The 14,683-nt window shown below is 37.0% G+C and overlaps 3 protein-coding genes across 4 annotated transcripts; 2 read left to right on the forward strand and 1 right to left on the reverse strand.

The window, feature by feature from the left end:
- Positions 10 to 1,976, forward strand: LOC18592852 (ycf20-like protein). 2 transcript variants are annotated; one of them, XM_007019769.2, is made up of 4 exons: positions 10 to 238; positions 397 to 604; positions 709 to 1,024; positions 1,175 to 1,976. In XM_007019769.2, the coding sequence occupies exons 1-4, from the start codon at positions 217 to 219 to the stop codon at positions 1,199 to 1,201; spliced, it is 573 nt and encodes a 190-aa protein (XP_007019831.2). In that variant the 5' UTR covers positions 10 to 216; the 3' UTR covers positions 1,202 to 1,976. The 2 variants fall into 2 exon arrangements, with proteins under 2 accessions (XP_007019831.2, XP_007019830.2); XM_007019768.2 differs by having other exon boundaries at positions 709 to 1,976.
- On the reverse strand, positions 1,908 to 5,185 carry LOC18592853. Its single transcript, XM_018126155.1, has 3 exons — positions 3,407 to 5,185; positions 2,912 to 3,101; positions 1,908 to 2,506 (listed from the first exon to the last, which is right to left on the reverse strand). The coding sequence occupies exons 1-3, from the start codon at positions 5,000 to 5,002 to the stop codon at positions 2,379 to 2,381; spliced, it is 1,914 nt and encodes a 637-aa protein (XP_017981644.1). The 5' UTR covers positions 5,003 to 5,185; the 3' UTR covers positions 1,908 to 2,378.
- LOC18592854 (arginase 1, mitochondrial) lies at positions 7,098 to 9,943 on the forward strand. Its single transcript, XM_018125288.1, has 7 exons — positions 7,098 to 7,261; positions 7,347 to 7,524; positions 7,636 to 7,795; positions 8,059 to 8,192; positions 8,595 to 8,804; positions 9,249 to 9,359; positions 9,567 to 9,943. Exons 2-7 carry the CDS (start codon positions 7,381 to 7,383, stop codon positions 9,825 to 9,827), a joined length of 1,020 nt encoding a protein of 339 aa, XP_017980777.1. The 5' UTR covers positions 7,098 to 7,261; positions 7,347 to 7,380; the 3' UTR covers positions 9,828 to 9,943.

The raw sequence follows: 14,683 nt of genomic DNA on the forward strand, positions 1-14,683 counted from the left end.
GGTAAATTTTATTCGGGTCGGGTGGAACATGGACGCGGGTATGTGGAGTGGAGATCTCACAGTCGGTCACTTTCACATTTATTGTATGGCGTAGCAAACAGAGTTTTGGTGTATGAAAATTTCTGCCTCTCAGTCTCCCTTCCTCTTTCTTCTTCCTGTTATCTCCTATCTCTGCCCTCTGCAATTTCTTTAGTACGTTGCGCTGCGTTTCCTTCAATGGAATTGGAAGCTGTTGTTTGTATGCTCTTTGTCTCTCTGTCTCTGCATCTTCATTTCAATTTTTCTTATGTTCCCTTTGGGTTTTACTCATCCTAATGTCTATAATTTTCTACCCCTCATACAAGAGCCTGGAATTTGCGTCTGCTACTTTTGGGTTATTGAATTGCTAGTTTGCAGGTTTCTGCGGAGCTATGGCGACGACAACGAAATTGCCCAACCGTCTAAGGAATGCTAATTTTTCCATTTGTAAGCTTCCCAGTTCAAGTCATGCTACTGTAGACCCTGGAGCATGCTCTCACGAGAATGTTTGCTCCTTTGGACGGAAACCCAATTCCCAGCCCTGTTCCATTCATGCAGCTCCACCCTTTTCCATCAATAATCTCAGGTATGTAAGTGTGACCCATTTTTAACTTTGGCTGAGTTCAGGTATGTTAAATGTTATTGAAGGCTGTGTTCTTGATTAAGCTTCTGTTTTTTTTTTCTCTGCAGGAGAATGGCATGGTCTATTAGAAGCAGTGTGGATGCCAGTGGATTTGATCCTTCTTCCAGCGATAATGGCAGGCCGAGATTAATTAGGGCCATCCGAGCTATTCAAAGTAAACTAGGTGTGAGACTTCAGGAGCTAAGGAGAAACCTTCCAATGAAGATACTCTTTTTATTGCTAGGATTTTATTGTGCAACTGCATTTGCTACTGTCATTGGGCAGACAGGTGACTGGGATATTCTTTCTGCCGCCTTGGCTGTGGTTGTTGTGGAGGGGATAGGAGCCCTGATGTATAGGGCCTCTCTTCCTGTACTCGCCAAGGTTAGGAGTCTGATCACCATGTTTAACTATTGGAAGGCTGGGCTTACTCTCGGTCTCTTCTTGGATTCATTTAAGTATGAAGTGGATAAGATTACTGGGTTTAGCAATCTCATAAATTTTGAAATAGATGTGTTCCCTGTATTCTTGTAGCAAGCTGCTGCTCTGATATGCTGTTAGGTAATGTATCGTGCATCCATCATGGAGTTGAAAGCGCGAGTGGATTCAATTCCAAGAGCTCTGGTTGTCAATGATGGCCTTTGATGGACTATAAATGGTGGCACTGAGACGAAAGCAATGTCGTAGTAAAGTTCTTGGGAGAAAAAAGTGGAGTTCATATGGAGAAACTCCTTTGCCTTGTCACCTATGGTGTTTTTGATTCCCTAAGTTCGTTCTTTGCTTGGAATTACGGGTAGAATTTCCTGGCCATAGTTTTACAAAGACTACAGGGCACTACAGGGCATCAATGATCATTTGGAGAAGTAGGAGAGAGGTTTTTTCATGCTTCAGGTTTGCCCAGATTTTTTACCCGACCATTTTCCTAGAACAACAGTGACAATGTCTGTTTTGTCACGTAGAGGAACTTCCCATGGGTTCTAAACAAGTTAAAGTATCGCATATACTTTTCTTCTCAGCTTGTTGGTTGGAAAATCGATATTGTGAATAGTTGAAGATATTGACGGATCAAAGGAAGGCAGTTATCACTGGCATGTATACCTTTCAGCTGATGTCAATGGTGCAATGTTCCATAGGAATGCTGAATATATTTCAGTTTATTTGTTAAGAGTCCACCATGTCGGCCCTGCAGGTTAGCTTGAATCCTTTCTGAAAGATTTGTAGTCTACCAATGAGCTACACTACTTTTTTCATTTTCTAGAATGCGGAGTGCAATGCCATGGATCATTCTCTTTGTTTGTATGTCATTGCAAAGAAAAGCAATATTTTAAAACTTGAATTTTTTATTACAACAATACTAGTTTGCTTTATACAAAAAAAAAAAAAAAACAATATTAGTTTGCTGATCAAAGGGAAGAGCACTGTGGTTTTCCCAACTCCTTCCATTGTTTCTCTTTGTAGTCGTATACACTCCGAATTTGTCATATGGTGAGATTCGGATTTAGACAAAAGTGGAATTTACATGCAGCAATAGCTTTAAGGACAGTCCTGTATCTATCTGAACGTGTTGCGTTTTTATATGCACCTGTGATCCTTAATGGCATCATCCTTGTCTTTGTGTATAATTTTACTATACTCACTCTTGATCTAAATTTCTCTTCTCCTTTGAATCACCTGCGTTCTTTACTGGGTAGAGTGGTAACCTGTAATCTTGATATAAACACGACCCTGCAAACTGCAATCATGTATCAATGCCAGGGCCTGGATATGCAGGCAGGCTCATAATCCGCTTGTCCAACACAGGGCCTCCGATGGTGAAATGATATAGACTCTGAAACTTTGATCCTCTAAACCCAAGAAGTTCGTGCACTGCAAAAGTACAACAAAATGAAAAAGCAAACATGATTTTGATCTTTCCACGATGACGGATCCCACCTTGCTGTAATAAGGGGGAGTTGGGGCAAGGGCAGGCCTTAGATTTTGGTGTTACTCATCATAGAGGAAAGTGTATGTTCCTTAAGGACATTTTTTCCTCATTTCACTGCAATTATCTCAAAGGAGCATGCAAATTGTAACGGCACTGGCTTATATACCCTGACCAAGGATGAGACCACCTTATGCACTACTGACATAAAGAATGCAGTATACTTCAGATGAGATGTGTAACCTATCATCCTTTATGTAAAGCTCCATGTGATGACTAGGATACCATTTATAATCACTGTTGATTCGGAATGCTAGGGTCAAAACAAAGGTGAAGATAAGGAAACATACCAGGATCATCGAAGAAGCAACCAATTCCGGTTGCAGATATGCCAACCGCATGTGCTTCGAGGTACAAGACCTGGCCAAGAACTCCAGTCTCCCAAAACAGTCGAGGATACATCCATGCACCCTTGTCACTTAAGGCAGGTTCAAAATGGGCCACCATCCCAAGGCTGAAGCAGCCATCACTAGCAATGTCCTGTAAGTTCAGCATTTTAGTCATATTTAAAAACAATGCTTCCAAGGTTTGCACTCAGCAACAAAACAGCCTTCTGTAGGAAACAAGGTCATTCTTGAAAACATAATATTCTAAAGCATTTTCCAAAAAACTTTTTTCCACCTCTAGCATTCATATTTAACTAGCATTTATATTTGCAAATTTCACGCACTGATAGACTAGGACTATTGTTACATAAACCTGTTTCCATTTCCCAAATCAAGCACTTCCCTAACACATAAAGTTGCTTTGCCAGTGAATATATATATAGGAAGAATGGCACACACCTGATGGCAAGATAGACGTTTGGCAAGCTCTTGGCAGTTAGCAGTGGCAAGTTCATACAAAGGAAGATCATCAGGGCATCCCGCTGGTTTCTCCCAGTTAAACTCAGGCATGGTAGCCCTCTTAAGCTCCTCTAAATGATCTTCATTCCTTACCAAGAAATACAATCCTTTGGGCAAACCTACCACTCTATGAACAAACAAAGCAGCATGAACCTCAGCATCCCAAGAGAGAGCCCGAAACGGCAATGCTAATTGCCTTCTATGCTTCCCTCCATTCCCTGAAGGAACGCAATGCAACAAAATCTGATAGAACGTTTCTCTTTCCATTACAGTTACTCCATCCATATCAACCGCGCTCCTCCTTTTCCTAACAACTTCCCTCACCGTAAGACCTTTGTAAGAGTTTTCACTACAAATTCCACTGCTTTGAAATTGATCCACAGGAAATTCTCCGCTTTGAACGGTTAATGGCTTTTTAACTGCCTCAGCAGTCCTGTAAATTATGTCCCAACAAACATGCTCTCTGCTAAGCGAATTTGGCTTCCTTTTCCACTCCAAATTCAGGAATTCCTTTACTGCAGAACTAAGTTCCTTATAATTTACATGGAATTGGTTACTCCCATTTGGAAAAACAAGAAGCAAACAATCCGGGTGCTCGAATTCAATGTCAGGAAACTTCCCTTTGATTGGTCTTGATGGAACTTTGAACTCTGGAAAAATGTCAAGCCCCATTAGCTTCTGCAAATCGTCATATCCAAACCCATCTAGAAGCTTCACGTCCCAGCCAAGGGTTGCCGCAGCCATCGCAACAGCTCCAATCGCATGACCCACATCGTGGTTGCAGTACCGAAACGCGCGTTCTCCGTATTTCCATGCTTCTCGCCAGAAAATAGAAGAAATTCCGATGAGAAACGAGTTCTCCGGGAAGAATTTGGGGAAAAACCCAGAAGGGATTGTGGCTCGAACCTCGAGAGAGTGCTCTTTCGCAGCATAATGTGCGACGAAAGGCGAGTCAGAGAGAGACTGAATTGGCGGAGAAATGAGATAAGCCTCGGTGGGGTGCAAATTGCCGCTGCTGGGATTGACCCGAAGGGACCAAGTGGAATAGCCGGTGGTTTTCCAAGCCGAAAGAGCCAGAGAATCGTAGAACAGTTGGGAGATTGTGGATTGGGAGATGGGTTTAGGAGGAGGAAGAGAATGGAACAAAGAAGAATACAGGGGAGCATCATCAGTTATAGCTTGTTTCTCTGCCGGAAAGTGCAGGAGGGGAATCAGCGGTGCAGAAATGTAACGGCGAAAGGGGTTGGGTTGATTGGCCCAATCCAGACCACGTGGTCCTCTCGCGTAGTTGGTGAAACTGTGCTTCGTTTGATGATGGTATTTGAGGGCTTGAGCTACCTTTCCTTGTTGTTCTTCTTCCTTATTGGGGTCTTTCACAGATGGTGAGGCCGAAGAAGAAGAAGAAGAAGGGAAAGACATGGTTGGGATCGTTCTTCTGTTTGGGCGTGACAAAGACACAGACGTTGAAGGAAGAATGTGGAAATGTGGAGCGTTAAGCGGTAAACAAAGCCTTGAAGGAAGGAATTGGAGGACCATTTTTGAATCTTACAGCCATACGATACCCCTATGGTCTCTTCCAGAATCATTTTAGACGAGAGAGTAGAGCTGTCAATATGGGCTGACCCGGTTCAGCCCAGTCCAAGTCCTTGTAGATTAAGAAAATATGAATCGGGCTTTATCAACCCATTTTTTATATGAGCCATCAAAACTTCAATCCAACTTATTCTTTGTTAGCCCATGGACTGAGTTGGGTTAGTCTATTTTTTATTTTTTTTAAAAATTATTTTGTAATTTAATTTATAAATTAAAATTATTAATTTGATAAGTAAAGATTAAACACATTAAAATATATAAAATAAATAATATTATTAGTAATTAAATTATTAATTTTATATAATTAAATATATAAAATTATTAAATTAATTAAAATTACTTATTTTTTTGGTTCACATGGTTAGCTTGCTCCAGCTCACCCCAATCCACTATTTTAGTGGGTTGATCTATTTAAGCTCGGTTCAAATATGAGTTTAAATTTTTAAATTCAGTCCACTCTATATTTGATAAAAAATGAATCGACTCAATGGATCAAGTTCATTTTGACAAGTATAGCCATTGCCAACCAAAAGCCCAATCATGAACTGAGGCTTTGGGCTCAAGTAAGAGTTCAAGAAAGGGTGGCAATTGTATTATCTAATTCGAATTTATTAATAAATAATTACGAAAATTTAAATAAATTTTTATTTTTTATTATATTTAATTAAATTTTTAAATATTAATTTTTAATTAAATAAAATTTTAAAATTAATGGTTGATTAATTACTATTAAACAAATTATCACTTATTATTTATGTCACGTGGTGTTGATGTATTATAATAAATAATGACGTAACATGTTTATATAATATATTTACATGATTATATGATATTTTCATTTTTCATGTTAACATCATATGAATATAAAATGTCAAGTTATATTTTGATTAATGATAATTAATTAATTATTAATAAAATACATGACAGTTGATTATAGTAATAAAAGAAAAAAAAATTATTTAAAATTTTTTGAATAGTTTTAAAAAATTTTAAAAGCATTATGTTTAATTTGTAATATTAAATTTTAATTTCATATATTATTGCTTTGTTTAGAAATTATTTATACTTTATAAGAGATTATTGATCATTTAATATAACATTTACTATTTTTTATGATTTACTTTTAGTTTTTAATTTTTTTATTTTAGATTCAGATTAAATTTTGAGTTTTATTTATAGAAGTACTAATAACCAAATTTGGATATTAAATATTAATTTTTGAATAGAATTGAATTTAAATAAATATAAATATATATAGTTTTACAAAAGATTCCAATTGGCTTACGCTCACGAGTCACGGGTTGCATAGGGGTGCGTATCCTGGCTAGCAGCAAAACACAATGGAGCGCGAGACGTCCATAATGTTGGATTTCTTCTTCTACGGGATTTGCTGGCTCGTCCGATATGCCTTGTGACTCAGCGACACCACTTTGCCAATTTCTCTCGTTGCCGCTAATTGATTCGACCACTTTTCTTTCCACTTCAAAACACAAAATTGACCCTCCTTTCTTTTTTTGCTATAACTACTCAACCGTGCCTCATGTTCTTTGATTTAATTCGAATTAATCTTGATTCGGGTTTATCTCGATTATGAAATCTCTCATAAGAGATTTTATAAATTAATTTTTAAATAAATTATGATATTATTTATTATAAATTTATATTTTTTATAAAAAAAATTTATTTATAAGTTTATTATTTATTTTTTATTTATGTGAAATTTAAGATATTTTACTCTATTTAATTATATATTATATTTGTTTTACTGATTTTTAAATAAAAAAAAAATTATTTCGATTTTGATATTTATAATGAGAATTTTTATTACAGATTTATATTTTAATCTAAAAGATAAACGTAATAGTTGAAATTGAAGCCAGTGAGCAGGGTATATATGTCTTTTCAATGTGACCTTTTTCCGCGGAGTGCCCGACCACCAAAACAATGCAAAGCTAACTCCACGCCTTTCCAATTTCCCATCATTACTTATATTAGATAAAAAATGGAATGTGATTTAACTTTAATCCGATCCGGTCGTGGCATTTGGCTTCTTCTTGCTGCAACTGGAAAAGCTGCAGTGCCATCTGCATGGCTTCCTTCTTCCTTCTTTCTCCTTAAATTACTCCTCTCATCACTCGAACGAGTCACCTCTTTCGACTCACTCACTCACTCTCTCTCCGGCCTCTGATCTTCCTTTTCAAGGTACAAATGCCACCTCCTCCTTTATTATTATTCTGTTTCCTTTGTTCGAAAGGAGAACTAATCTTTGCTTGTTTTCTATTTTAAGAACACCACCAATTTCTTCGCCTTTCACTGCGGACATGTCAGCCATAGGGCGGAGCAGAGGAATTCATTATTTGCAGAAACTGAAAGCTGCAAATATACCTTCTGATTTGATCGAAAAGGGCCAGCATCGTGTAATAGATGCTTCTCTCACCCTTATTCGCGAGAGGGCAAAGCTCAAGGTTCTTTTTTAACATTTCAATTCTTTAATTGATTCTTTTGACAAGATTTTGAGCATCATGTTTGAAGGTTGTTAACTCAGGAATCTGAAACTTATTAATGGTACTCCCTAGGGTGAGCTTGTGCGTGCTTTAGGAGGTTCTTTAGCATCCACTTCTCTGCTTGGAGTTCCTTTAGGACACAACTCATCGTTTCTTCAAGGACCCGCGTTTGCTCCTCCTCGAATTAGGGAGGCAATCTGGTGTGGTAGCACGAACTCAACCACTGAAGAAGGTAGCTTCTTAATTGCCCTTAATAAGATTTTGCTTATACACACTTTTTTGATTCTCAGCACTGATATTGCTATCCCATCTCGATGGGTTAGATGTTATCATAACATTTAGACCTGAATGTATATGCTCTGTTTCTGAATGTGAGAGTTTTAACTGTTCTGATAATCATTGTAATGGATTTGGCTGACATTTGGAATCTAAATTAAAAGGGTTTCCTCCACTGAGTTGTTAATAGTGTTCTCAATCCTTTCCTCGGTCCTGCAGGGAAGCAACTAAATGATCCTCGGGTGCTAACTGATGTTGGTGATGTCCCTGTCCAGGAGATCCGTGATTGTGGTGTAGATGATGATAGATTGATGAACGTCATAAGTGAGTCTGTCAAGTTAGTAATGGAGGAGGTGAGTTTCCGTTTAACTCTTGGCTTCTTTCTTCAGAAATACTATGACTAATTATGATGATTATTTTAAGATTGGGCTACTTACATATTTAGACCTTGAATTTGTACTCATTTTGAACTGCTGGGCTTTGTCTCAGTAAACAACCTTGTGATCATCTATTTGGTTTGAATTGGTTGAAATTAGTTAAATTTACTTTCCACTTGTTTGTTAGTCTTCGTGCTGGAAGTCTTTGATTTATTGTTCAATATTTCTCACCAAAGCATTTTTGTTGAAAGGGAAGATTAGGGGTGTTCAGGGGGCCTTTGATCTAGATGCTGGTTGCAATCAATGCAAGATTATCGTACTTGTACCTCTTGGTTCAGATAGATGAATATTAACTCTTTTAATGTCTGCGCTTGTCAGGATCCATTACGCCCATTAGTTTTAGGTGGTGACCACTCCATATCTTTTCCTGTTGTAAGAGCTGTCTCTGAGAAGCTTGGTGGACCTGTGGATATACTTCATTTAGATGCCCATCCTGATATTTATGATGCCTTTGAAGGGAATAAGTATTCGCATGCATCTTCTTTTGCTCGAATTATGGAGGGTGGTTATGTTAGACGGCTTTTGCAGGTAACTTTTTCTTCAATATGCTGTATTAATGGCTATTATATTCTCCCATTCGACAAATAGTTCTTAGACCAAATAATAACTCCAACTGAGGCAGTTTAACAAATGTCAGTTAAGTTTTCTGGAAGTATTTTACCCATTTGTATTGTAAGTTGAATATCTTGGAAGTAAGGTAGTGACTTTGCAATTTGCTATTTCTTTTCACTGGCATATTTTCTTTACCTTCTTTGTGGAAAAGCAGCTTGGGTTTATAGTGCCTCAAGTTCTTCAGTGAGGGAATGATGAGTTTTCTTGCAGGTTGTTTTTGTTGTTTCATCCATTCAGTTCACCCTCTTCCACTGTTGTTACAACCTTGAGAGTGGTCACGTAACCACCTTGTCACCAAACACACACAAGGGATAATATATCTTGTTTTGCAACTAATTGTCTGAAGTGCTGTCATTTTAGGTTGGTATCAGATCAATAACAACTGAGGGGCGCGAACAAGGCAAAAGGTTTGGAGTGGAGCAATATGAAATGCGAACATTTTCAAGAGACCGTCATTTCTTGGAAAACCTGGTCTCCCTCTTTTTCTCATCTTCTTTTCCTTGGTGTTTTTCACCTGGCTAATATGTTTTCACCCGTCAACTTCATTGCATAACATGTTTTATGAATTTTAAAATGGATTGTCTTAGAATTGAAGACCAGAAAACCTGTTGTTTGGTGGAAACTGAAAGAAATTACAATTTGAAACTAATATTAGTGCACTTCTACATGCTTTGACAGAAACTGGGGGAAGGAGTAAAGGGTGTGTATATTTCAGTCGATGTGGACTGTCTTGATCCCGCCTTTGCTCCAGGGGTATCTCACATTGAACCAGGAGGTCTTTCCTTTCGTGATGTTCTCAACATCCTACACAACCTCCAAGGCAATCTCGTTGCTGCAGATGTGGTAGAATTCAACCCGCAACGTGACACTGTTGATGGGATGACTGCAATGGTTGCAGCTAAGCTTGTAAGAGAACTGACGGCTAAGATGTCAAAATGATAATTTCTGTGTTTCTCTGTGTCAAGGTCATTGGATATGATAACAAAAGCTACCCTCAATGGAATAAAAGATATGGCTTCTTGCCAGTAATAGAAAACATCATCTTCTTACCTCTATTTCGTTTCTGTTTAGCTAAACAAACTAAAATTCGACTCCATCTTATACCTGAACAAGATAGGCCATTATTGTCAAGTTTCATATTGCATGCAAAGGCCCTATCTTTAGTTTCTTCAATGAAATTTTCCAGAATGATTGCTTTGCTGCCCATCACCAGTGTCTTCAATGAACTTTGGCCTTTTAAAGGTTTGGTCATTTTAGGAGTTATTGTGAAATTTTTTAACACAATTATTTCATTATTAAATGTTCATTTTTAACATCGTTATCGAATCGAGAGATTCATATTGTGAATCGTTATCGAATCGAGATTCATATCGTGAATCAAAATCTTAATTTTTTTAAAAAATGAATTGAATGGTAAGATAAAATTTTTTTAAATTAATTAAAAATTTATGAAGTAAAATAATGTAATGATATTTAAATTAAAATTATCAATATTTTCATAAAAAAATGAAGTGATTCAATTTAAATATATATTTTTTCCAACTTTATGTATATACAAGATATTGATATACATAAATTATAAAAAATAATATATATTTTGTATATAATGTATAGATATATAATAAATTTTGCATTAATGTTTCCATATGCACATTTAAATTTATTTTGTACATACAAAAGTTTTTCAAATGAATAATAGTCAAAACTTAAATTTTATTGAGCTCTTTTCACAAATAACTCTTATGCATAAGGTGTTTTTGAAAATAGTCATACGATAATTTTAACTATTTTTAGTCAAGAGAAATAAATTTTGAACAAATTTGCCCTTAATGAAACCAACTAATATGTTTGGATTTGCACTTCAACTTGACTCATATGTTTGGATCAATTTAGTTTTTAACCATTGTAACTCGTCAATACTCCTCGACAGACCATCCATCTCCTTATAAAGCATCCTCATTAGAGCATTCCTCGTCAGGTCAACTATAGAGCATTTTGAGCAATGATAAAAGGATTTTGGAGTCATTCTAGCATAAAGGTAGACATATTGTAGAACTGAGAGAAAGTTCACATTCCGTGCATTGAGTTAATTATCATAAAATTGCATATATTTTTAGTTTTAACCATATCTAGAAAGGTAGGCATATTTTTGATATTCGTCATATTCTTCATTTATTATTTTTGAGCATAAACGTAGGCATATTCTTCATATTTTTCATATTCTTGTTGTTTGAAGTTGTTGAATTTAAATTTAAATTTGGAAGTGTCGATGGTTTTTGGCTTGAACATTGACTGGGCATACGTGACTGGTTGACAGGCATGCGTGATTGGTCGATAAGCATTGGGTTTAGGCGTTTTAGGTATTGTGTGACTTAGGGTTTGCATGAATGGTTGACACCTTATGCATGACTGGTTTTAGGCATGGCGTGACTTAGGGTTTGTGTGATTGGTTTAAGGCATTGTGGTTAGGGGTTTTTGGCATTGCGTGACTAGTTGGTAAGGCATTGCATAACTGGTTTTTAATCATTTCATGATAAGTTTTTAGGCATTGCATGTCTGGTTTTTAATCATTGCGTGACTGGTTTTTAAAGAATTGCGTGAGTAGTTTTTAGTTATTGCGTGACTGCTTGATGGGGCAACATGATTGGGTCTAAAGCATTGCATGACTGCTTGATCAAGCATTGCATGACTTTTTTATATGCATTGTCTGACTGTTTTCTGTAGGGTATTGTGTGATTGTCATTTCTTGGATATTAATGCTTTTTTGACCTTTTTTTTTTTGCTTAATTTTAATGCTTTAATATGTATCTATTTTTTTTACTTAGTAATTCATGCTTCACACATGCTTTAATTACTTGCTTTTATGTATGCAAAAATAGTAAGAACTAGTTATTTTTTTTAATCTTTCTTGATCATATATATATTTTTTTATAATTGAGAGAGGGAGAATTCGAACCTTACTTTTTAGACAAGAGAATTATGCACCAACTAATGAGCCAAATGTTTGGGTGCTTTCTTGATCATATTTATTAAATGGAAATGTTATCTGTTTTCTATTGCAGATGGTCAAAACAAGATAACCTAGAAGCTTTGCTTCGTGTGCCAATGGACTAGTGGAGCTTCAACGCCGGTATTAACATCTTTTGTAAATGGATGTAGTTGCATGTCATACTCGAGGCGTTGCAAAAAAATTGAGTTAGACGCGATGAAGAGAACATGCTTCGGGGAGCTGATGGACGTCGAATAAAAAAAGAGTTTATTATGAGCTAGTCTTGTGCACAACTTACTGATGTGCGGAATCAATCAACCTGGTGCCATCAAGGGTGAGTTATGGTTTGCCATAAGCAATACCAAGGCTCGATTTTCAAAGTGTGAGTTCTTTCTGGTGACAGGACTCAAGTTTGGCCCCATGTGACCATTATTTCCAATCCTTATGAAGTAGTCCCCGGAGGAAATCACCAACGATACTGAGGAACGGAGACTTAGGTGAAGCTTCAACATGTGTTAGATATGGTTAAGAAAGGTTAGTTTCATCAGGATGGAGATGCAACAAAGATGGCCTTAGTCTTGATTGTGAACAATACTTTATTCGGTCAAGACTACTGAAGAATGGTGACTTTGTGGTTATTATTGTTGGTCGAGAACATCGACCAGTGAATTGCGTTCCCATGGGGCACTTACGTATAGAGTTTGATCGTGGATTACATATCAAGGGGTTTCCAAGTTCCATTAGTGGGATTAGATCAAAAGAAATGTTATCACCTCTATAGATTTGTATGAGCACCTCAAGTAGTGTGCCCTAAGGTTTTCCATTTTCCTTTTCGCATAAGATTTTATTAAGTGATTATAATGTTTTACAATTAATGTGCAGTTCTGAGCATTACAAGCAATTCTTGAGATCCAAAGTTGGTTTAGATCCCAGTGCTAGTCTGAAGATGCTTATCCAAGAATGCTAAAATGGTATTGTGATGAAAGGCCTACAAGCTTCCACAACCTAATTGCAGATTTGGAGAGAGAAGGCAGGGTGAGAAACGAAACCATACTATTTTTATTTTATTTTTGTTGTTGTCATATGTCAATTAGCTTTCAACCTAATGGCAATGTATGTTTTGGTGCAGTTGCGCGCATTAGGGACCTTGGAACCAACTACGGAAGAGAACTTGAAGGCATATTTGGTCGACATTGATATCCCTCTATCCGAAGGGCATCAATACGTTTCGTTATGGCAGTTAAAGGGTTGAGTAGAATTCGGTCCCGAACAAAGAAGGAAGATTATGGGGCATAAAGAGAAAAGGGTAATAGGAGTCGTTAAGTGGAAGCGCATCTTGGACGAGGAGGTCGATGCTCCCTTTACTGCTTTTGAGACTCTTGTTGCTCAATCATTAAATGATGATCAAACGCGCAACCTGACGCTACGTCCTCAGATGCATACAAGCTTAAAACATGAGATGAAACGGATGACGGCGTAATGGAAGAAAAACCTTTAGTCACTACAGATGGGGATCTAGTGGGAGATGTAGATGCAAATGGAGTCAATGCAGTTGGAGACCTAGCAGGAGATGCAGCTGCAGATGAAATCAAAGTGGCTGGGGATCCAATAGGAGATGCAATTGCAGATACAATCAATACAATTCGAGATCCAAGGGGGAGATGCAAGGATTGGAAGACCGAATTGTACTTCGGCTACTTGACCATTATGAGGTATGAGCTTCTAGCTTTTTTCATTACATGAGTTATAGCATTTAGGATCTATTTGATGTTTTGATGTGTGTAATTTTTGTCACTATATTGAGTTGGTTTATTAGTCAACAAGATGGGGTGTGCAACGATGAGGGCAATACTCACGGGGTAGATCTTGATGAGCCAATTAGTATTAATGAGTCATTTACTTCGGCTCAAAGTTCACCTTCTCTTGCCTCATACATAGCTTCTCCTCATAGCTCAACTTCGACTGAGGCCCCACAACATGCTTAGAGCATAACTTCTCTTGAGGCTCCACCTCCACCTCCAATCTAAGATACAGTTGAGCATGACCAGCAAATACCTTTGGAGCCCATACGTTAACTCATTATTAGTCCACCGTAAAACGCAGGATACGTTGAAGGAAAAATATGAGCACTTCATGAAAAACAAGCGTAAAATGAAAACATTACACGATATTAGGCTTTATGGTTCGAAATTATTGAATTCAATGACCTTTTGTCAAACCCTGTTCTATAAAATAATTACGACGTCATTTACATGCTCAATAGAATGTTTGCATGTTTAGGAAGTTCGAGGGATCGTTAAAAGACGATATTGCCCCTAATGGTACCATTAAGTCGATTAAGCTTCGAACTAGTTCAAATAGGAATTTTGAGGTAAAATTAAGAGTTTCACAGCTCAGGGATGACTCAAAATGGTAATTCGGAGTTCGAGGATCAATTTGGAGTCAAACCGAAATTTTCACTATCTAGGGGCAAAATGATCATTTGCCACCTGGGGACAAAATGAGAATTTTGAGAAAAGATTATTTTGGCCCCATTTAACTTATTGGAGTATGATTTGAGTATTGGAGGATAATTTGAGGGTTTGGCAGTGAAAAAGTTTAATTTCGGTGATTTCTAGAGTATAAGGGTAAAATCGTAATTTTTCCATCCACGGACAAAATTTGAGATTTTGAGAGAATTTAGATCAAATTTGACAAATTGGAGAATGGTATGAGTATAAGGGATGAAAAATATGTCTATGGGTAATTTTCAGTTTTTGGGGTAAAAATATAATTTTTGACTTTTACGGGGGCAAAAGTGTAAATT

This window comes from Theobroma cacao, chromosome 8 (genome assembly GCF_000208745.1).
Source record: "Theobroma cacao cultivar B97-61/B2 chromosome 8, Criollo_cocoa_genome_V2, whole genome shotgun sequence".
In the NCBI taxonomy this organism is placed as follows: Eukaryota; Viridiplantae; Streptophyta; class Magnoliopsida; order Malvales; family Malvaceae; genus Theobroma; species Theobroma cacao.